Source organism: Camelina sativa, chromosome 13, assembly GCF_030686135.1.
Source record: "Camelina sativa cultivar CO46 ecotype springtype chromosome 13, ASM3068613v1".
NCBI lineage: Eukaryota > Viridiplantae > Streptophyta > Magnoliopsida > Brassicales > Brassicaceae > Camelina > Camelina sativa.
The window spans coordinates 5,772,408-5,794,228 of record NC_141892.1 but is presented as its reverse complement, the minus strand read 5'-3'; the positions used below and the strand labels follow the sequence as shown (position 1 = coordinate 5,794,228).

Here is a 21,821-nt window from a genome sequence, read left to right as displayed (position 1 = left end):
AAAAATTCGAGTTTAAGTTTAACAAATTTCACTTCCTCAAAGCAATAATGTATGATTATTTATAGAAACAAAAAATTAGTGTTTTGGAAAATGCCTCTAACTCCTAAACACAACATGTGTCGTGTTAAGTGTTAACGTGTCATTATTAAATTTGGTTTTTTAGTAAATTAAAACATCGCGGGTTTAATTGTTGAAAGAGTAAAAAGTATAGGGCCTAAAAACGCAAAAGCCTGAAAAATCGAATATCTTTTTTTTTTTTATAGAAATCAGACTTTTTTTCTTTTTTTGTTTCACTGTTTCTTGCGTAAACGGAAGACGGAACAGAGCTCTCTCTCACCGACGGCGACAGTAACATTGCCGGAGGCGGGAGTACTTCTGCTAATCTGTAGCTCAAAATCAAAAATTCTGGGTATGAATCTTTTTCTCGTACTAGATTAGTATTGGTTTCATTCAATTCAGCTTGTTCACGGTGGCTGTTCAACTCAGTGAGAGTTCTTGGTCAGGCCGATTTCGCTGGCTCCGTTTTGTATCATTCTCCAAAACTTGTTCTGATTGAAAACCACTGTAAATAGAATACAAATTAGTAGAATCTGCTATAATTCTCAAATTTTGATTCTTACAAACACACTTTTTTGCTCCTTTTGTCTGCGTTTGATGATGTGAGATTCTTTAAGAAGATAAATAAAATTTGAGGCCATGCTTGGCATTTGAATTTTTTTAAGGCACAAATTGTTTTCATTTAGGTTTTTTGTTACTGACCGATCTACAAAACCAATTCTTCTTCTTCTTCTCTTAAATGATGATCAAGCTTTGATACTTTTTGAGTTGATGAATTTTGGCAGGTGTACTACATTGGTGTTCCTTTCCTTGATCCCATCAGATTACTACAACAATGGTACATTACAATCACTTGCTCAAATTACACTGTTTTAAGAAGGAATTATGAATCGAATTACTTTGTATACCTTACTATATATATTATGGTTATGAAGGCGCAGGATTCTGCGGGTGATGACGATTATGTGGATTGGAATACCGATGATGATTTGGAGATTGATAACTTTCAGTCATCTCCATCTCCAGTACATTCCAGGGCCGATACTTTAGTTGGTGTAGCCGTGGTAAGCCTTCCTTGTTCTAAAACACGTATCTAACAATTTTATCAGTTTATGCCTGAACAGAATCGTCCCTTATGTGCACAACACGATTTTTTTTTTATAATGTCAGACAACTAGTTCCTTGAGCTCTCCTACTACTGAGACAACTGACTTAGTTCAGATGGGCTTCTCAGACGAGATTTTTGCGACATTGTTTGACATGGGATTTCCTGTTGAGATGATTGCTAGAGCAATCAAGGAAGCTGGTGAGACTTTTTCCCTCTTCTTTTTATTTCCTGTCTAGATATATGTTTCTTTGGTTTATCAAAAATTTCTGATACAATAATTTTACAGGACCAAATGCAGAAACTTCGGTTATAATTGATACTATCTCCAAGTACTCGGTGAGTTTTCTAATTTTTTGGATCTTTTGGCTTGCTTGTAGTTTTGTTGTTTTTTCCTCTCAGTATTGGCCGTTTTTGTATCCAATGGATTTCTCATTCCTCTTATATTTCTTTGTTAAGAGTGATTGTGAAGCTGGTTCTTCCAAGTCCAAAGCTATTGATCATTTCCTTGCAATGGGATTTGATGAAGAAAAAGTTATCAAAGCCATTCATGAACATGGTATTTACAGATTTTTATTTCTCCTTTAAAGTAATGAGAACTAGAACTTTATATGAATTTTTGACATTTGCTTTTATAACTCTCAGGAGAAGAAAATATGGAGCAAATAGCTAATACACTCCTCTCTTGTGGAGTAAGTGATGTTGCAAAGATATAGTGTCTCCTAACATTTAAAGATTGATCTTAAACTTTGTTGATGGTTTGTAGGAGACAGAGAAATTAGCAGAAGTAAAGGAAGAAGATGAGATTGATTGGTCTGATGATGAGATCAATTATGCTGATATATTAATCTCTGATGATGAGGTATATTTCATTCATGGTGGTGATAAACATATGTTTTAGCATCACACGTCTTAATTGTAAATGTATCTCACTGCTATTTATATGCCTTTTTCATCTGTTAAACCATGACAGAAGGAGCCAAACTCCTCCAATGAAAATGGCAACCAAATACGTTCTTTGGTGAGAATGGGTTTTTCAGAGGTAGAAGCTTCTCTAGCTGTGGAGAGATGTGGTAACCGTACCTTAAACTATTAGCATTAGCATTAAATTTTAGTTCTTTTTTATTCAGTTTCCTTCTCGAGAAAGTGTCATAAACCAAATTGCCTGTGTTAATGTTAGTAACTTCTGGTCTTGTGACGTAGGCCTGAGATGTGTTTGCTGAGCATTGTGACTGTATTTTCGCTAACTGATACAGTTGTCATTAGTTCTGTGTTAGCCTCTGGTTCTGTGATGTAGGCCTTAGATGTCTTTGTTGAACATTGTCATCGTATTTCACTAATTGACATGGTTGCCAAACGTTGATATATATATCACGTACCCTGAATATTTTGCTACCTTTTTCGAACTTATCCACACGTAAATGATTTAAATTTCAGGAGGAAATGTGGACATTGCAGAGCTCACGGACTTCCTTTGTGCTGCTCAGATGGCTCGAGAATTTAGTGAGTTTCACACTGATCCTGAAGAACAAAACGTATGGCTAAAACTTGTTGAAAATGTCTTCTGTAAGTTAATTTGTTTGGGCACTGATTTTGTGGAAAATTTGGTATGTGCAGCCTAGACATGATGTTAAGAAAAGGCGGTTAGAGTCGAATAGAGAGTCAAGGTCATCTGTTGATGATGAGCCGGTTCGCCTACCAAATCCAATGATAGGATTTGGGCTTCCAAACGAGCCAGGACTCATCACACATCGAAAACTTCCAGAGTTAGCACGAGGTCCACCTTTTTTCTACTACGAAAATGTCGCCCTCGCACCTAAAGGTGTCTGGGAGACTATATCTAGACATCTATATGATATTCTACCGGAGTTTGTGGACTCGAAGTACTTTTGTGCTGCTGCGAGGAAGAGAGGTTACATTCACAACCTGCCTATCAACAACAGATTCCAGATTCAGCCTCCACCAAAATACACTGTCAATGAAGCATTTCCTTTGACTAAAAAATGGTGGCCAGAGTGGGATAAAAGAACCAAGCTGAACTGCATTTTGACTGTTACAGGCAGTGCCCAGTTAACTAACAGGATCCGTTCAGCCCTTGAGCCTTACACTGGAGAACCAGAACCGCCTAAGCATGTACAAAAATTTGTGATTGACCAGTGTAGAAGATGGAACCTCGTCTGGGTGGGGAAGAATAAAGCTGCCCCACTCGAGCCAGATGAGATGGAGAATCTTCTGGGATTTCCAAAAAATCATACACGAGGTGGAGGAATGAGCAGAACTGAGCGGTACAAGTCTTTGGGAAATTCTTTTCAGGTAACTTCACACCCCATCTGCATAAGAATATTCTGCATCATTAGCTGTTTGTAATAGTTAAATACTCGGTACATATTTTTGTGTATTCATTCGTTGGTTGGTTAAACTTGTTTTAGGTTGATACTGTGGCATATCATCTGTCTGTCCTGAAATCCATTTTCCCAGATGGAATCAAGGTTCTATCTCTTTTCACGGGTATTGGAGGTGGAGAAGTGGCACTTCATCGTCTGCAAATCCGAATGAAGCTTGTTGTGTCTGTTGAGATCTCACAAGTCAACAGAAATATATTGAAGGACTTCTGGGAGCAAACTAACCAGACTGGAATTTTGATTGAGTTTTCAGATGTGCAAGACTTAACTAATGACACAATCGAAAAATTGATGGAAAAACATGGTGGATTTGATTTAGTTATTGGAGGAAGTCCTTGCAACAATCTGGCAGGCGGTAACAGAGTAAGCCGAGTTGGTCTTGGAGGTGAGCAATCTTCTTTGTTCTTTGAGTACTGCAGGATTCTGGAAGTTGTACGTGCGAGGATGAGAAGATCTTGATCATTCCCTAAATTGAAGTAGATTAAAGTTGATATGACTTGTCTTCTTAGTGTCTGTCAGATATTTTGGGATTAAAATCTAGTTGAACTTTATCTATAGCATCGTATCTGTTATGTAATTTGGCCATGAAGGTACATCATTGAATGACATAAAGCCAACCTAACTCTCTTTTGCTTTTTGCACCAATGTATCTGCAGCTGCATCTGCACTTTTCTCTGTAGACTTTTAGCAGATAGATCAATGCCAAATTAAATGAAACAAACTTGTTACTTCATTCGAAATAAGAGGGTCTGATAAACATTAAGCTTAAACACCACCAAAGAGAGAACCAACCCATATAACGAGTCTTTGTTTTCATTATATAAACAAAAAAGGGTTTCTCGTCGAACAAAACATTAGAAGTACTTCGGATGTGTTTGATGTTAGAAGTACTGGTGACTTCGTTTCACACACAAACACACACCAGACAAAATGAATAATTAACCGAACCGAAAGGGTCTCTACTATGTATATTGCCCCCATTTGGTTAAAAAGAACGATGAGTTATTTCTGTTTCATCATCATCATCTCGTGAAAGCTGCGAGGTGGGTCAGAAGTCGACGGTGGACCTGCGTTGAATCTCTCAGGACTACGGCTCCTCTCTCTTCCCCATCCCGAGCTGCTACTGCTTCAACCACCAAAACTGATCTTTAAGTTTATATTGAAAATAAGAATCATTGAGAGATCGAATGATTAGTTAAATCTTTTTATTTACCTGTCACGTGAACCCCAGCTTCCTCTACCACCAGAATCCCCACGACCACCATAACCAGAATCACCATAGCCACGGCCACCAGAACCACCGGAAGGTGGACCCCAGCGGCGGAATTTGTTCACCCCACCACCACGGGTAGCCATTTCACGGACCTGTGGAGGAACTTTCTGATTTGCTCCTTCCAAGATCTTGATCAGATCTGAAGCATGTTTTGAATCTTGGTCCCCAAAGAAGGTGTAAGCTAAACCGGTTGCTCCAGCTCTTCCAGTTCTTCCGATTCTATGAACATAATCTTCCACTCCATTTGGAAAATCATAGTTGACCACCACCCTGTGAATCACAGTTAGTTACCCTTTAGGATCATTGATTTTCAACTTTCTGATGGTTGAAATTTGAAACTTCTATCATATTCATCATACCTTATGTCCTTAACGTCAAGTCCACGAGCAGCTACATCGGTTGCAACAAGAACAGGAGTCCTACCACTTCTAAATTGGTTCAGCACGTCATCTCTCTCAGCCTGAGACTTGTCTCCATGTATAGCAGCGGCTCCAAACGTGCGGGTCAGGTTCCGTGCTAGTTGATCACACATCCTTTTGGTTGAACAGAAAATAATAATCTTTGAGCCCGGTTCCTGAGACCGCAGTATCTGCTCTAACCTTGTATGTTTCTCCATTGGTGCTAAGACTTCAACAGTCTGTATTAGATAGATACATAAAACTATCAGATCCCTTATGCCATTACATCTAACAGAATCGAAACCAAAATGAATAAAAAAAGAAATCAAACCCACACCTGAGTGATGGACTTGTTCGCAACAAGCTCATCAACATTACCAATGTTGACTTGAGCAGGGTTAACAAGAAGATCAGCTGCAATTTTCCTGACCTCCTTTGGCCACGTTGCTGTGTACATGAGAGTTTGACGCTTAGTGGGAACCTCTTTCACAATTTTCCTGATCTGAGGCTCGAACCCCATGTCCAACATTCTATCAGCCTCGTCCAGCACAAGATAAGACACTTGATGCAGACTGATTCTCCTCATTTCAAGGATATCATTCAGCCGCCCGGGAGTTGCAACAACAATCTCAACACCTCTTTCTATTTCCTTCAACTGAGGACCCTTGGGTGCTCCACCATACAAGCACTACAATACAAAGAATCATCAAGAAATCACTCAATAAGACGCTTATCACATATCATGTTCAGCACATATATATATTCAAGGATTTTGACTTACCGCACACGAAATTTTGGACGACTTGCCAAATTTCAGAGCCTCAACTTGGATTTGTGTGGCTAACTCCCTAGTAGGTGACAATACCAAGATCGTTGGACCCATTTGTGAATCATTGTGGATCCGTTGGAGATGCATGAAACCAGGAATCAAGTAACCCAGAGTTTTTCCAGAGCCTGTTTTAGCAATGGCAACTATGTCTCTGTTCTGCATCGCAATTGGCCACGACTGAGCTTGAATTGGAGATGGAGCAGAGAATCCTGCACTGTATACCTGGCAAAACAAAAACAAGGATGTTTGTTTCAGCAGACAAACATCAAGACTATTCTGAGTTTACGGAGACAGATGAAGCATCATCCTCCCATTTGCAGGCAACAATACATGTTGAAACCTGCAGCAGGAGGACACCTATACTTCTGTCTGGACCCGATGGATGATAAATAATATATCAACATCAACAGGCTATGCCACAAGCTTTGGGTGAAGTTGCAATCCCCTTACCAAAAATTTTGGTCCACCAAAAAGGGCACTCCAAATAATTTGCAAGGACCCCAAAGAAGTGGCACAGCGTACGACATTAGCTCCTCCAAGAGCAAATATCGCACCTGGGACAAAAGAGAGCGCATATGGCATAATATTGTGTCTCTACTCAATACTAAATGAATTAAACACTCAAAAGACAGACAAGTATGGCTGGCAGACACGATGGATCTGCAATATTCAGCAAATTAGCTCCCTCTATAAATTACTAAATCCAACCAAAAAACTCAAAATAGTCTAGCACACTATGCAGTTATATGTGTAAATATATAGCCCACTCCCCTCTCTCCCCCACAACAAAAACAGCTAAAGCTCGCAGACAAAATAAGCCTGTGATATTAGACTAAATACCTCCCTCATAAATCACTGAATGCAACAGGTTGGGGAAAAAAACGCGACAATCATCTAGCTTAACTAGAGTAAGGATAGTCATGCTTACTCCCCAACCAAAAACAGAGTAAGGATAACTGAAACTGATGTGATATTAGAAGAAAGATGATTCCATACCTCCCGCAGAAGCGCTGGGGGAAGACCGGTGGCTTCGAAAGACATCAGAGGTGGTGGCACTTGGCCTCCCTACGAAAATGAAAAGTGAATCTCAGAGTCAGCAGGATATAGAAACTTATATAGTCAATGGATAGGAACTAAAAGAAACAAAGCTTCAATAAAAGTTAACAATATTAGCCTGTCAATACATAGGTAGTGCCAATAATGACAACTATCTGAGTACATGAAAAGAAGCTGGATACAAAATAGGCAGGCAACTGTTTCTGCGTACTACCTCGGAGGAGAATGAACAGATGAGACTCAGAAAGAAACTCATATCTCACTAATACTTACACGGACAGTAATTTCATGGCGGCGGCAATAGGCCTCTGGGGACAATTCATTTCCTGTGGCCGAAGAAGGAGGCCCTTTGACAGATGATCCACCAGATGCAGCATTCCCTGGTCCACTAGCAGCATCATTAGAAGATATTGGTCCAGTTCTTGCAGCCTGTTCACAAATGAAAGCAAATTTGAAGATACATTATCACCAAGAAAGATGACTCCAGTGTGGCAAGCAAGTTGAAATAGTAATTCTGAAACTTTGGAGAGTTTAAACAGTAGAAATTAGCCACAAAGCAACAGACATAGGTTAGTACCTCAGTGAACCTTGATCCAGAATCAGAGTTAGGCCCATCACTGCCCCGATTATACTTATCCTCTTCCTTGCCAGAGTTGAACCCAGAAGAAGATTGTTGAGTCTGAACTGAAGAGCTTACAGGAATAGCAGCAAGCTTGGGAGGAGCGGAAGAAGCTGGTCTCTCGTACTGAGTAACATTGGTCTCCGGATTCCAAAAGTACAAATACCCAGTTCTACCATCCACCAGACCTTTCCATGGCTTAGGAAGATTTGGATCCTCAGGGGCGTAACGGATTGTAGAAGCAGCAGCCATACCAAATACCTGAAAGAAGAAGAACAAGTCAAAGCGATAACAATAGGAAACCAAAAAAAAAAACAAAACTTTCCCAGAAAAGAAAAACAAAACAGTTCACTACAAGAAACTATCAACAGAAGCGAAAAAAAGCAGCCATATGACAAAGTCCATCACTTTCCCAAAAAAGCATAGATTTTTTTAGGTCTATAGCGAAATTATGTCAAAAAAGGGTCTCTGATTATGTCATACCACCACAGGTTCAGACACAAGGCCAACAAAAACCCTAACATGCAGAAGAACAGATTCGACCTAGTTACTCTCCAGACAACAAGACAAAACACGATCAAACAGAGAAATCTGCACCAGGAACTACGAAAAGTAAACAATGCAGCCAAAATCCCCAAATACAGAAAACCGTACGGCAAGAGAGACTATTGAAATTTTTCGTAAACGAAGAAAACAAAAAATCTAAAAAATGTGGTTTTGGAAACACGAACCGAGCTTTCACTGTCGAGAGAGAGAGAGAGAGTATGAGAAAAAATCACAGAGCAAGACCTAGATTCCTCTCTAGAAAGCTACGCTACAGAGAAGAAGAAACGCGGAATAGAGAGAGAGAGAGAGACTGGAGTGGAGAAAAGCAAGGAGTGAAATGCGTGCCGGTGCGGTTCCAACAACGACAACTGTCTTTAAACAAAGGAAAAAAAAATATATGTTCTTAGAGGGCCCTCTCTATACCTTATTGGGCTTAATCCTCTGTTATCTTAACTATAAAAATTAATTTGGCCCATATTATTATACTACAGTTAACTTTTTATCTTTTCGAGTCAATCACAACTTTGTTCGCTTCTTTAGACGCAATTTAACTAAGATAATCACCAGACTATACAATTACATATGATTTTGATGAAGACAAACTTGTTTTTATGAAAACCTTATAAGAATTAAGTACTATATTCTATCTAAATGTATCGCCGCCAACACACGTATATGAAGTATCTGAAAACAAATTATACGCCATAGTACATGATATAACCTTTAACCTTTTCAAACAATTTTAATGTTATTTTTGGGTGTTGCTGGTAATGGTGTATCTTTAGTTCGTTTGTTAACTTTCAGATCTATATAATAACGTTAGCGATGAGAATAAGGTTTATATATAACTTCTAAGATATACGAGCATTGAAAGTATATATGTTCACCTTAAAAAAAAAAAAACTCAATGAGATTACAAAATTCAAGAAGAAGAACTAGATTTACGAAAACGAAGCAACAATGAATCTCTCTTCTTTTTCTAATCCTTCTACACATTATAGGCCAGACACAGGCGAAATTTTTTATATCTTTCGTCATTGAGTCTTATGATGCATCTCCATGAGATTTCTCCAAAGGTATCTTCCGCTAGCCATATCAACGAACATCCATAAACCATTCTCCACCTTTCTTTTCGAATTAGATCGTCCTTGTTTATCATTCGCTTTGACTGGTGATGGCTCGTCTGAGAAAAGTTCCGGGGAAGCATTCACCGTCCTCCACGCCATATATCCTGCGAGTACTGCCGAGAAGAACACTAATATGAACCTCAACGGACACATAATTCTTGATGAGAAAAGGAAGGAGAAGAAGAGAAAAGATTTGATCTAGGGCTTGTGAATTGATATTGTCCAATAAAAAGAGAATTAAACAGATGTTGTGATATTTATAGAGTGCCATTACATGTCTCCTTCTCCCATCGAGAAAAGGAAACGCGTTTCTAAATATATATCATTACTTGTATAACAATCTATTTATTTATATACCTGTCGAAACTATTTTTCCTATTTACACTTGTATTCCAAGTTTTGATTTTTTTTGTTTTGTTTTTTGTCATCACCAAATTTTAATCTTTGTATTAAAACAAACAAACCCGCAACACAAAAAAGCGTAATGACATAAAAAATCATTTAATATCTAATACATGGTAACTTTGAGATTAACCCACTGATTAGAGAATTTGGACTAAGCTAGACACTGGAGCCTTGCAAACGTTAAGTAACCGGTGTGGCCTCTTGCTTCACTACAAGGTCGAGCCATGACGACTGAAGTAGCATTAGAAGAAGAGTTGTCACGTGAAACGGTGTCGTCTTCATTTGAACGGTGTTTTCTCTTGCAAGGTCTCATTCCCCCATTGTCATCCTCGTGGCTCTCATCAACCATACTACTAGTATCCATTTTCACTTCCTTCACTTCCTTCACTTCATATGTTCTGAGAAGCACCTCGAAAGTTCTTATCTCTGCAAAATTTAAAACACATCAGTCATAAGATCAAACAAAACTCACAAGGGAACAAGAAATTAATACGCTCCTACTTAATGACAGTTGGCTTTGCTTCCCCTGATTTCCAAGCCAAAAAGAATGCCAAAACTATTTCTCTAAAGAAGTTCATCTACTTAAAGAGATCCTTTCGACTTATTAATTCAAAGATGTGTGACTAACTATAGAAAGTCGATGATACATACTGGAAAAAAGGGTAGACTAAAGAACATAACTTAAGTCTACACAACTTGTTTTTAGTCCTAGGATTTGAATATTTGAGAAGAGGTCTCACTCCCAAAGTCATTACTTTAGAACTTTGATGTTAGGATGCTTCCAAGGTAGAATTATTCAGATAATGGGTCAGAACTTACTTCTACAGCTCTTTCAGTTTCTATTGGAAAAGAAAGTAAAGGAGATGTTGTAAATGAGGATAAGCTTACCTATGAAATCTGATCTGAGGACTTCACAAGTGCGTTGTACTTGCTCGATGCAAGGTGAGAAAGAGCAGAGAACTCCATCCTGCTTTAACATCTTTGCTGCAGAAGGAACAGCGAGCCAAGGTTGTGGAAGGTCTAGGAACACTGCATCAGCCAAACCTGACAATTTCTCAGGAAAACCTTCTCCTTGAATGTCTCTAACCTCTACGGTAACTAAACTACTAATTCCCGTCTTCTCAAAATCTTCCCTGTTGCAAAAGTAAAGTAAAAGAAGAGATGCGTAAGGACTAGACCTTTAAGACAAAAGCACAACGAGAGAGCTAAAACATCGAAGAAGTTTATACCTTGCAGAGACAGCTCGTTGCTCGTGAAAATCAAACGAATACACATGTCCAGTTGGAGCCACAGCTCGAGCAAGTGAAGTAGAAAGCGAACCACTTCCTGTGCCTGACTCAAGAACAACACAGCCAGGCACAACTTCTAGATACATAACAACGAAGCTAATATCCGCAATGTAAAGAATCTGAGTCCTGTGGCTTAAAACCAATGTCCATAGCTCAGGAGTAGGAGCCAACAGGTATACAAATTTACCCTTGTTGCTGAATACTTTCGTCCCTAATGGCTTCCCGATCCAATCAGAGTGTTTATAGAAACCAAAACGGTTCTGAAGCACACCGTCTTTGCTTACTTTCACAGGTTTCATCACATCATGTCTCTCGTAAACGATAACCAAGTCTCCATCTTCAATACACCTTTTGAATGACAAGGCTTTCTTTGACTCAGTTGGTAACATCTTTGAGATTACGGAATCACTTGTAGATTGAGGTTACAACCAGTTCTGTCCTGAAAAGTCAAAAGTCTCGTGTTAATTACTAAACAAACACAACTTTTATCCACATAAACAATTGATTCTCACAAATCACAAATACTATAATCGCAAACTAAATTATCAATACAAATCTAAGCAACATTAAACAGTCGAACACATTGATAAATTAAGTTTGATTACAGATCCAAAAACCTTATTTCTGATACAAGCAGCTAAAAAAACTGAAACCAAACGCAACAAGTAGACAACGCGACGGCTTCTATAAAAGTCAATAATAAAACAATAGCGAAGATACTCACAGAGTAAAAATTAAGAAGAGAAGCTAAGAACTTGAGCTGAGCTAACAATGGAGTTTGGGTAATGATGGTTTGTGAGAAACAAATCTGACCAGACAAAGAAATAAAACCTCTCAGTAGGGTTTTCGCTTTCCTTTTCTTTTTGTTTTTACAAATCAAAATCGGAAATTGAGACTAACCGGACCATATTACAGATTTGGTCAATTCGAACCGGCTAATCCGGATTGGTTTATAACACAGAGATTAATTTGACTGGGCCTTTCGTTGGGCCTACTTAAAATTCGGTTCTCCTTTTGTTTTGTTTTTCCTTTTTCGCCGGAACCGTCATCGTAATATAGCTCAGAGCACACTTTTAACAATAAACTTGCCGACGCGTCAGTCAGATTCAGTGGTCGACGTTGAACGAAAGAGTTTTGAGTGCGGAGTCTCGGATGCTGAATAAGCTCACACACGGCGCTTTCACGTACCGTGCTAGCCTCGCCGCCATGTTATCTTCATCAACCGCTGCTGGTTTATCGTCTTCGTTCGTTTCCACTCGGAATTCATGGAAGTCTCCGGGTTTCCTCAATTCCGGTTTATTTTCGGGTGGCGTTTCGAGGAATCGCGTCGCTTTTCCCGTTCAGTTTCTACGCGCATCATCTGCTCGATGTTTTGCAGGCGGTTCTGATAAAATTCAGGTTCAGAACCCTATAGTTGAAATGGATGGTGAGGCTCTATGATTGGTACTTAGTATCATAGAAAAGCTTCATTTCTAGATTATTGGTTTTGGATGATATCTTAAAAAGTCATTTGCTTGTGTTCCTTGCTAAGTTTGGTATCCCAGAGAATGTTTTTTAATTTGTTTATATATATTTTGGAAATGTTCAGGCGATGAGATGACGAGGGTTATATGGACTATGATAAAGGAGAAAGTAAGGATGTGTAATTTATCACCAAGTTTGTACCTTTTGATTATATTTTTTTTTGGACTGAGCTCACATGTTGTTTTCTAATGTTTGTAGCTTATTCTTCCTTATCTGGATTTGGACATTAAGTACTTTGACTTGGGGATTCTGAATCGTGATGCTACTGATGACAAGGTTACAGTTGAAAGTGCAGAAGCAGCTCTTAAGTAAGTGTTACTGATTCTTTGTATTTTCTTTGGCACAAATTCTGTTTTGTATTAGAAAACATTTTGAAGCCTGAATTGTAGTTTGTAGTTTTGGTCTCTTATTTCGCCTTTGGAGACTCTTTTTCAACAAATGATTGCCTTTTTTTTGTGGCTTAAAGTCGATATTACTCTTTCTCTATGTGAAATTAAACTGATTATGCGCTTAACCTGTTTATATTTGTAGGTACAACGTTGCTATCAAATGTGCCACTATAACTCCTGGTATTTTATGTCGTTCGCAACACATTTGCTGCTTGTTTGCATCATAGGAAGCATTTTTATATCTTCCCTTTGTTATTTTTTTGGCAGATGAGGGTAGAGTAAAGGAGTTTGGACTGAAATCTATGTGGAGGAGTCCTAATGGGACAATCAGAAACATTTTAGATGGTTTGTCTCTCTATTATCAAAGAACAATGCATGTTTTCAGAATAGGGATATCTTGGTTAAATTGCTTTGCAACTTTTTATTTCATCCAGTTAGCATGTTTTTTTCAATCTTCATTGTTTTTACATAAAGTTTTCAATGTTTTCCAGGAACTGTATTCCGTGAACCTATCATGTGCAGCAATATCCCCCGGCTTGTTCCTGGTAACTTTTGTTGCCTTGCTATGAATCTATGTTAGGATATGTATATAGATACCACGTGAGAACTCAATTCTTTGGTCTTTACAGGTTGGAAAAAACCAATATGCATTGGTAGGCATGCCTTTGGTGACCAGTATCGTGCCACTGATACAGTTATTAATGGGCCAGGAAAGTTGAAAATGGTTTTTGGTAAGACCATACCAAACTATATTCATTAGACCATGATAATTCTTCAATTATTTAGTTCAGATTGACGTGAATAAGTCTCATTGTCTTATTAGTCCCACAAGATGGGAACGCACCTGTGGAGCTAGATGTATATGATTTTAAAGGCCCAGGAGTCGCACTAGCTATGTACAATGTAGATGAGGTATGTCTCTTTTATTAATTGGCTTTAGTTTTATTCACTCTGGTTGTGAAGATTTATTAACGACCATACTGTGTTTTGTGATATGTCAGTCAATTCGAGGTTTTGCTGAATCATCTATGGCGATCGCATTTAATAAGAAATGGCCACTATACTTGAGCACCAAGAACACAATTCTCAAGAAATATGATGGCAGGTTTGTTTTCTATGTTCTCGCCTTCTTGGTGATCTCTAAGTCTCGGGTTTGCATAAGAGAACTGCTCTATAATCTGGTTAAACAATACAGGTTCAAGGACATATTTCAAGATGTTTATGAGGCGAATTGGAAGCAAAAGTTTGAAGAGCACTCAATCTGGTTAATATCTTTATGCTCTTACTTAAAGTTTGCATCTTGCTTCCCTTTTCGTTAGTAAAGGTAATATTGAAATGGTATTGTTGTTGTAGGTATGAGCACCGCTTGATCGATGACATGGTGGCTTACGCAGTAAAAAGCGAAGGTGGCTATGTCTGGGCGTGCAAAAATTACGATGGTGATGTTCAAAGTGATCTTCTTGCCCAAGGTATAATTTAAACCTACAATCTTTGAATGTTTATTTGTGTAAAGCAAGTAACATACTTAACACTTCTTATTGTTTTTCCTTCTTTAAATGTAGGGTTTGGCTCATTAGGCCTCATGACCTCCGTTTTGGTTTGTATCATGAACCTACAGTCAAGTATCAATTCTCTTTGCAAAAAAAAAAGTCTGTACATGATAGAATTTGTTGCAGTTGTCTGCTGATGGGAAAACACTCGAGTCAGAGGCGGCTCATGGAACTGTAACTCGACATTTCCGACTGCACCAGAAGGGACAAGAAACCAGTACTAACAGCATCGCCTCCATATTTGCATGGACACGAGGCTTGGAACACAGGTATCTAAGCCTCTTTCAGACTTTCACACACAGCTTTATCATCCTATGTTTTGCTATTCTAGCTAGATTAGCTAACTGAGTTCTGCGTTTATTCATGCATTTACCTATTCCACTTGCAACGTTCTTGTGCTTTCTCTTGATCATCTGATGGACTCTTCTGCCCTTTTTACTGCTTAAGGGCAAAACTGGATAAGAACGAAAAACTAATGGATTTCGTCAAGAAGCTTGAGTCATCTTGTGTAAACACTGTTGAGACAGGGAAAATGACCAAGGATCTTGCCCTTTTAATCCATGGTCCCAAGTAAGTAGCCTTTCCTTATCTCACTAGCAGCAACTTTGCCATTACAATCTGGTCATTTGCCTGAAACAGAAAAAGAGCTCAAACCGTCTTGATTGATTAATAAAACTTATAACCAAGTAAACCCGAAATTGAATCTGAAACTGATCCGAAGAAACTGAAGAATGTGCTGGCAAGTGTTCAAATTAAGTTGTGTATATTATTGATAGGAAACCATTTAGCCAAACCCAAACCAATTCGTACTGCATTCAGTTTTAATGCTGTTAGCCTGTTACTGTAGTATTATTGCTCTTGATGGTTTCATGAAACTTTTGACGCAGGGCGAGTAGGGATTCGTATTTGAACACGGAAGAGTTCATTGATGCAGTGGCCTCCAAGCTCAAAACACAGCTCCACGAGATTCCTCTTGTCTGAACATTTCTGAGAACAATACAAAAATAATGCTCGCCATAATAATTTCATAACGTAGCATAAAACTAAATGATATTGGCGGTTGAATGATTTTTTTGTTGGAAATAAACAAACGTTTTTGTTTCATTATTCCAAGTTGTTTTAATTTAAGAATTACTAGTGACAGTATCTATTTTACATTTCGTATCAAACATGAGTACTCTTGCCTTCAATGGCGATTTACATAATGAGTATCCGAAGTTAATAAACTTCACAAAGTTTAAAACACACGCAGGCTCTAATTGTGTCCGATGCTCAAAATTAACTAAAACAGAGATCATAGGGATCGGTTTAATTAAATGTTAAGAAAATTCGATTGTAGCAGAACCGTACCGGACCCGGACCGCTAAAACCCTTTCTTTTAGTTTTATGTTGTCGGCTCAGTCTCAACTTCACCGGTGCGTTAAACCCTTTTCCGTTTTCCCTCTCTTCTCCGCCTCTCTCACTCTCTCTGTGTATGTGTAATGTCGTCGATTGTGAATCGAGCTAAGTCATCTTCTCTTCCGAATTTTCTCGCATGGCGTGCTTTAGGTTTTCGTACCATCTGCTCTGGCCGCCTTGGTTTCGCTCCCTCTGATCCAGACTCGCCGGCCTCCGCAGGAACCAAAATATTGGAATCTTTTAAGGAGGAGTTCGAAGTCGGATCCCGCGTTGTCTCGTTCGAGACTGGCAAAATCGCTCGCTTCGCTAATGGCTCCGTTGTTCTCGGCATGGACCAGACCAAAGTTCTCTCTACCGTTACCTGTGCTAAGACCGACTCGCCCCGAGATTTCTTGCCTCTCACTGTATGTTACATATCTTTCCATCATTATTCCCCTTTCGTTTCCCGATTTTGAAGCTATTATGGTTGAATTGTCTAATGAAATCTATGATCTGTGAGGAATTAAGAAATGGTCTGTATATGTTTGGTACCTTTTATGTTGTATGTATTTGTAGATTCTCCAGGAATCTGTGAATTTTTCTCGCAAGAGAAGTTTGTCATTTAAATTGCTTTTTCTGTAATGGGTTCATGGTGTTTTGTTTAAACTTATGTTTGTAATACTTCTTGTAAACTACTGTCAGGTTGACTATCAAGAGAAGCAATACGCTCAAGGTTTGATTCCAAATACATATATGCGAAGAGAGGGTGCACCAAAGGAGCGGGAGCTGTTATGTGGCCGGCTCATTGATAGACCAATCAGACCCTTGTTTCCTTCAGGGTTTTACCATGAAGTTCAGGTATGATTTATTTTCTCTAATTTCGTAGGAAATTGATCTATGTGAAAGTGTTCATTTGTAAATTTGGTGACATGCAGATAATGGCTAGTGTTCTATCCTCCGATGGGAAGCAGGATCCAGATATACTAGCAGCTAATGCGTCATCAGCTGCGTTAATGCTGTCGGATGTTCCATGGGGAGGACCCATTGGAGTCATCCGAATAGGAAGGATATATGGCCAGTTTGTTGTCAATCCTACTATGGATGAGGTAACAGCACTTTATTGGCATATTGTCTAAATTTTTACAAATTTGTGGCCTCTGTTTCACCTTTTTGTACTTTTTGTTGTGGTCAAAATCTGTGTATAGCTTAGCTCAAGTGATCTCAATTTGATATACGCTTGCACAAGAGATAAGACTATGATGATTGATGTTCAATCCCGTGAAATCTCAGAGAAAGATTTAGCAGCTGCCCTGAGGCTAGCTCATCCCGAGGTAGGTTCAAGAACCTTTCTTGGAGTTCCTAGTACAATGTAATGTTATATAGTCTTGAATCGTTTTTTTACACAGGCTGTTAAGTACCTTGATCCCCAAATAAGATTGGCAGAAAAAGCTGGGAAACAAAAGAAGGAGTACAAATTGTCCATGCTTTCTGAGAAAACTTTAGAAAAAGTGACTGACTTGGCTGCAACGCGTATTGAATCCGTCTTTACTGACCCTTCTTATGGAAAGGTGTGTGCTCGCTTTGTTTCCATCTCAAAATTTGATTTTAAGCTCCTAGCCCGATAATTTTATATATCCAGTTTGAACGTGGAGAGGCTCTAGATAACATTGGAAAAGATGTAAGAAGAGTATTTGAAGAAGAAGGTGATCAAGAAAGCTTGAGCATCCTTCCAAAGGCTGTTGATACAGTGAGAAAGAAGGTAGGCTTTATAAATTTGGAATTATATTTGGTTCCTCTTTGCTCTTATTTTGGGCGAACCTGTCCTGATAAACTTGACATAAAAACTAGCACTTGAATAAGATAATTAAATATGTTCATTATGGAAAGCAATATCAATTATCTTTTGTCGAATCAGTTATTATTCATAAGTTTCATTTTACTTTCAGACACATCTCAAAAGATTGCATAGAGAGTCACTAGTAATGTGTTATAGGCTTTTGCATTTTTCTCTTTTGTTCACTGTCTTACTACTATTTCACTTTGACTAAAATATCAGGTAGTCCGTTCAAGGATGATATCAGATGGATTTCGAGTTGACGGGAGAAATCTTGATGAAGTTAGGCCCATCTATTGCGAATCCAGTTATTTACCTGTGCTGCATGGATCAGCACTTTTCTCACGTGGAGATACGCAGGTTCGTCCTGAAACTTTAGTTGCAGAGTATATAAAATAATGGTAGAAAGCTACTTCCCAAAAACGCCTATAAATGTAAACCTTTTGCACCAAACAAATAAAAGAAGAGAATCTCATGGTATTAGGTTGCAGATGGTTAAAAAATCTCTGAATTTTTATATTATAAGCAATGACATTACTCTGTACTTGTATCACTTATATGGGTTGCTTTCCTAGCTTAGTTTCATTCTGTCGCCACTTCAAATAATGTAGCCTGTAAGTGTTGGAGACAAGCTTAATCAGTTCACTGCATTTAATGAGAATCTTGCTTAAAGATGTTTTGTATGTGTGTTAAAAGGTGCTCTGTACTGTCACACTTGGAGCCCCGGGAGATGCACAAAGCTTGGATTCCCTTGTTGGCCCCCCCAAAAAGAGATTTATGCTTCACTACAGCTTTCCTCCATATTGTACAAATGAAGTCGGAAAACGAGGTGGCCTTAACAGGCGTGAAGTTGGGCATGGTAAGGTCTTTGATTCCTTTTAATGTTCTCAAGTATATCAAACTCTAGCTAAAAATAGAACAAAGATAGATCTTTTTGTCTTATTTTTCTTTTGACATATTAGTGTTTTTGTCATCTAAGGATTTTTTTTTTGTGCTTTATGCTTGACGGCGTTTTACCATTTCTGTAGGAACGCTTGCTGAGAAAGCATTGCTTGCTGTCTTGCCCCCTGAAGAGGCTTTTCCTTATACAGTTCGTATAAATTCAGAAGTAATGTCCTCAGATGGATCCACGTCAATGGCAAGCGTTTGCGGAGGTATTCATTCTCACTCACAGGCCAGTTTGTATTTTGTTTTTGCAAGCCGGTGCAAACTATCATATGTTTCTATTTTAACTTCATAATGAAAGGCTTTCCGCTTCTCAGGTAGTATGGCATTAATGGATGCCGGAATCCCTCTGCGAGCTCATGTTGCGGGTGTCTCCGTTGGTCTTGTCACCGATGTAGATCCATCAAGTGGTGAAATAAAGGACTACCGTATAGTAACTGATATTCTGGTGAGTTCTCTTATTTTAATTTGTTGTGTTTTCTTGTTATGTGATCAGATTAATCATGAAACTGAAATGTGCGGCAGTGCAGTAGTTAATATAACCTTTGTCTTCTAAACCATGAGTAGTAGTATTAAGTTAATAAAAATAGATTTTATAGCAATACATACATTGATTTCTCAGGGTTTGGAAGATCATCTGGGAGATATGGATTTCAAGATTGCTGGCACACGAAATGGTGTGACAGCGATTCAGCTGGATATAAAGCCAGCTGGAATACCGTTGGACATAGTTTGTGAATCCTTAGAAAATGCACGTGAAGCCCGTCTTCAGATTCTTGACCACATGGAGAGAAACATAAATTCCCCACGAAGCCAGGATGGGGCTTCTTCTCCTCGGCTAGGTCTCTTTCCCACTTGTATCTTCGGTAACCTTAACTAATAGGATTTCCCCTGCTCAAACTCCAGAACTTATGTCTGTCTTGCAGCAACGTTGAAGTACAGCAATGACTCACTTCGTAGCTTGATCGGACCTATGGGTGTACTCAAGAGAAAGATTGAAGAGGAAACAGGTTATTTATTGACTTGAACTTTGATTGTTAAAAGCTTCTTTATTTGGATAGAAAGAGTTGAGAAGAAAACTCAAGGGTGACCTCTAAAGACTATATTATCGTGTTGAATTGAAGAAGTCAAGTGCTTTTAAGAAAGGAGTTTCGAAATGAAAGTCATAAACTTATGAATAATATCCCACTTGGTTACTTATAGTTTCGCTGGAAGTTTTTTTCTGATAAAGAAGTTTCTTTGTTTAGGTGCAAGAATATCTATTGACGATGGAACATTAACTATTGTTGCCAAGAATCAGGCTGTGATGGAAAAGGCTCAAGAAAAGGTATCTTTCCGTCAGCTCAGCTTTTAATTGATCAATGATTTTCCATGAATTCTGATTTTATGCATGTCCTCAGGTTGACCTCATCATTGGTCGTGAAATAGTTGCTGGTGAGGTGTACAAAGGCACAGTGGTAACTATAAAAGAGTACGGTGCATTTGTTGAGTTCAGTGGTGGTCAGCAAGGTCTACTACATATGTCTGAGCTATCTCATGAACCAGTAAGCTTTCTCAGTGAAAAACTTTTTCCGTTTCTTTTCCCCTATGGGTTTTCTCAAGTAAACCTAAATGTTTCTCCCTGCCAATGCTTAGAGCGACAATCTCGGAGTTTTCTTGTTTGTTTGCCATTACTCTAGTTGAGATTTGGTTTAAACTTACCATGTGTTTATGCAATCCTCCAGGTCTCCAAGGTTTCAGATGTATTATCTATTGGCAACTACATCACTGTAAAGTGCATCGACACCGATGTCCGCGGTAACATTAAATTATCTCTCAAAGCATTGTCGCCCAAACCCAAACGCAAACCAGAATCTGATCTTGAAAAATACCCGGTTATGAAAGAGTCCTCAACAGTCTTCATAGAAACGTCTAGTGTTGGAGAGACAGTTGCAAGCATGCCCAGTATCGTTACGCCACCTCAGAAATCTAAGTTAGCAGTTCCTGCAGTTGTCATCCGTACTGCTGTAGAGTGTGATGAGGCAGAGAAATCTTCCCCTGTGGAAAAGAACAACAAACCCAAACGCGCTGCAACACCGAAGCCAGACCGGAAACCCAAATCCACTGCCTCTAAACTGACTGCGTCGCAAAAGGAAGAAGAGGCACTCGAACTTTGTGCTCCAGAAGAAATTACTGCTGAGTCACTGAAGCAAGACGGGAAACTAAAATCCACTTCTCCCAAAAACAATAGCACTGCTTCAACTGTTTCTGATTCTAATCTAGTATCATCTTCAAAAGCCAAGAAATCAACTAGGAAGGAGGATCAATACGAGAACAAGGCGGAAGAGAGTGCAACGGTTAGTACCCGAAAACTAAAAATAGGAACAGAGATGATGGCCAAGGTGCAAGAGGTTCGACCCCTTGGATTGGTTCTTGATTTAGGTGGTGGAATCCGCGGTATGTACAAATTCGAGGTATGTTTCAGAAAGTTACCCTTTTACTCGTTCTCCCATGTTCTTAGTTAAGTTGAAGCGATACTTAATTCTTGCTTGCTTACTATGTATGAGTACAGGATAATGAAGAAACAGAGTTTGAAGAGGGAGACACATTGCAAGTAAAATGTACAAGTTTTACAACAAAAGGAGTCCCTAAGATGGTTTTGGTTGACGAAGAGGAAGACTAGTGGTAAACTCTCTTTCCTCTCTAGAAGGCTTTCAACCCAAGGATCATGTGGAATCGATATCATACGAGAGTTTTCCTATATATATATATATTTTTTTAATCACAGGGATTGAATCAAGAGATGATTTTAACTGATTTTGGTGAGAAAATCTTGGTAGATAGATTCATTGGCGTCACAAAGGGGTTTTCCTCGGAAACTAATGCAATCAGTAGCGATAACCGGGTAGACGAAAGAGAAATTCAACCCGACCGGTGAATTTGGCGTGTTGTTTTGTTTCTCTTTTACATTGGGGGGTGTTTTGTGGAACCGATGTGGCTGGTATGTTTAGTGTATTTACTATTAGTAACTGATCGTATTGAGATTTTCGAAAGGTGCGTAGCGTAAGTTTCATCGCTTTTTGTCCCGTTTCTGCAAAAATACAAAAACTTAGTCGG

At 38.8% G+C, this 21,821-nt stretch overlaps 6 protein-coding genes across 13 annotated transcripts; 3 read left to right on the top strand and 3 right to left on the bottom strand.

The window, feature by feature from the left end:
* The first annotated feature begins 247 nt into the window (after window positions 1-247).
* LOC104735480 (DNA (cytosine-5)-methyltransferase DRM2) lies at window positions 248-4,285 on the top strand. Its single transcript, XM_010455286.3, has 12 exons — window positions 248-409; window positions 843-895; window positions 993-1,121; window positions 1,228-1,363; window positions 1,452-1,501; window positions 1,622-1,721; window positions 1,808-1,854; window positions 1,929-2,024; window positions 2,136-2,235; window positions 2,600-2,697; window positions 2,780-3,475; window positions 3,592-4,285. Exons 2-12 carry the CDS (start codon window positions 893-895, stop codon window positions 4,021-4,023), a joined length of 1,887 nt encoding a protein of 628 aa, XP_010453588.1. The 5' UTR covers window positions 248-409; window positions 843-892; the 3' UTR covers window positions 4,024-4,285.
* Window positions 4,286-4,344: 59 nt separating this feature from the next.
* On the bottom strand, window positions 4,345-8,661 carry LOC104735481 (DEAD-box ATP-dependent RNA helicase 46). Of its 6 annotated transcripts, none has more exons than XM_087481962.1 (10): window positions 8,471-8,651; window positions 7,698-8,000; window positions 7,394-7,549; window positions 7,061-7,129; window positions 6,515-6,618; window positions 6,017-6,286; window positions 5,573-5,923; window positions 5,197-5,474; window positions 4,778-5,107; window positions 4,345-4,687 (listed from the first exon to the last, which is right to left on the bottom strand). In XM_087481962.1, the coding sequence occupies exons 6-10, from the start codon at window positions 6,224-6,226 to the stop codon at window positions 4,567-4,569; spliced, it is 1,290 nt and encodes a 429-aa protein (XP_087338088.1). In that variant the 5' UTR covers window positions 6,227-6,286; window positions 6,515-6,618; window positions 7,061-7,129; window positions 7,394-7,549; window positions 7,698-8,000; window positions 8,471-8,651; the 3' UTR covers window positions 4,345-4,566. The 6 variants fall into 6 exon arrangements, with proteins under 6 accessions (XP_087338088.1, XP_087338087.1, XP_087338085.1 ...); XM_087481961.1 differs by having other exon boundaries at window positions 4,345-4,690; window positions 8,471-8,634; XM_087481959.1 differs by lacking the exon at window positions 6,515-6,618 and having other exon boundaries at window positions 8,471-8,661.
* A 490-nt stretch (window positions 8,662-9,151) lies between these two features.
* LOC104735479 (uncharacterized) lies at window positions 9,152-9,638 on the bottom strand. Its single transcript, XM_010455285.3, has one exon. The coding sequence runs from the start codon at window positions 9,563-9,565 to the stop codon at window positions 9,320-9,322; it is 246 nt and encodes an 81-aa protein (XP_010453587.1). The 5' UTR covers window positions 9,566-9,638; the 3' UTR covers window positions 9,152-9,319.
* Window positions 9,639-9,880: 242 nt separating this feature from the next.
* LOC104735478 (uncharacterized) lies at window positions 9,881-11,984 on the bottom strand. Its single transcript, XM_010455283.3, has 4 exons — window positions 11,831-11,984; window positions 11,047-11,545; window positions 10,706-10,950; window positions 9,881-10,243 (listed from the first exon to the last, which is right to left on the bottom strand). Exons 2-4 carry the CDS (start codon window positions 11,493-11,495, stop codon window positions 9,969-9,971), a joined length of 969 nt encoding a protein of 322 aa, XP_010453585.1. The 5' UTR covers window positions 11,496-11,545; window positions 11,831-11,984; the 3' UTR covers window positions 9,881-9,968.
* Window positions 11,985-12,090: 106 nt separating this feature from the next.
* On the top strand, window positions 12,091-15,676 carry LOC104735477 (isocitrate dehydrogenase [NADP], chloroplastic/mitochondrial). Its single transcript, XM_087481957.1, has 15 exons — window positions 12,091-12,532; window positions 12,695-12,738; window positions 12,829-12,938; window positions 13,162-13,199; window positions 13,287-13,364; window positions 13,511-13,564; window positions 13,649-13,750; window positions 13,843-13,931; window positions 14,021-14,124; window positions 14,215-14,283; window positions 14,373-14,488; window positions 14,582-14,616; window positions 14,696-14,838; window positions 15,017-15,139; window positions 15,457-15,676. The coding sequence occupies exons 1-15, from the start codon at window positions 12,259-12,261 to the stop codon at window positions 15,548-15,550; spliced, it is 1,473 nt and encodes a 490-aa protein (XP_087338083.1). The 5' UTR covers window positions 12,091-12,258; the 3' UTR covers window positions 15,551-15,676.
* Window positions 15,677-15,917: 241 nt separating this feature from the next.
* Window positions 15,918-21,782, top strand: LOC104735475 (polyribonucleotide nucleotidyltransferase 2, mitochondrial). Of its 3 annotated transcripts, none has more exons than XM_010455280.3 (17): window positions 15,918-16,371; window positions 16,649-16,804; window positions 16,882-17,052; window positions 17,152-17,277; window positions 17,353-17,514; window positions 17,586-17,705; window positions 18,003-18,140; window positions 18,477-18,639; window positions 18,809-18,934; window positions 19,043-19,173; window positions 19,348-19,567; window positions 19,652-19,735; window positions 19,973-20,052; window positions 20,126-20,269; window positions 20,450-21,178; window positions 21,277-21,389; window positions 21,493-21,782. In XM_010455280.3, exons 1-16 carry the CDS (start codon window positions 16,051-16,053, stop codon window positions 21,385-21,387), a joined length of 2,982 nt encoding a protein of 993 aa, XP_010453582.2. In that variant the 5' UTR covers window positions 15,918-16,050; the 3' UTR covers window positions 21,388-21,389; window positions 21,493-21,782. The 3 variants fall into 3 exon arrangements, with proteins under 3 accessions (XP_010453582.2, XP_087338082.1, XP_087338081.1); XM_087481956.1 differs by having other exon boundaries at window positions 15,968-16,371; window positions 21,549-21,782; XM_087481955.1 differs by having other exon boundaries at window positions 15,968-16,371; window positions 21,545-21,782.
* Window positions 21,783-21,821: the final 39 nt, after the last annotated feature.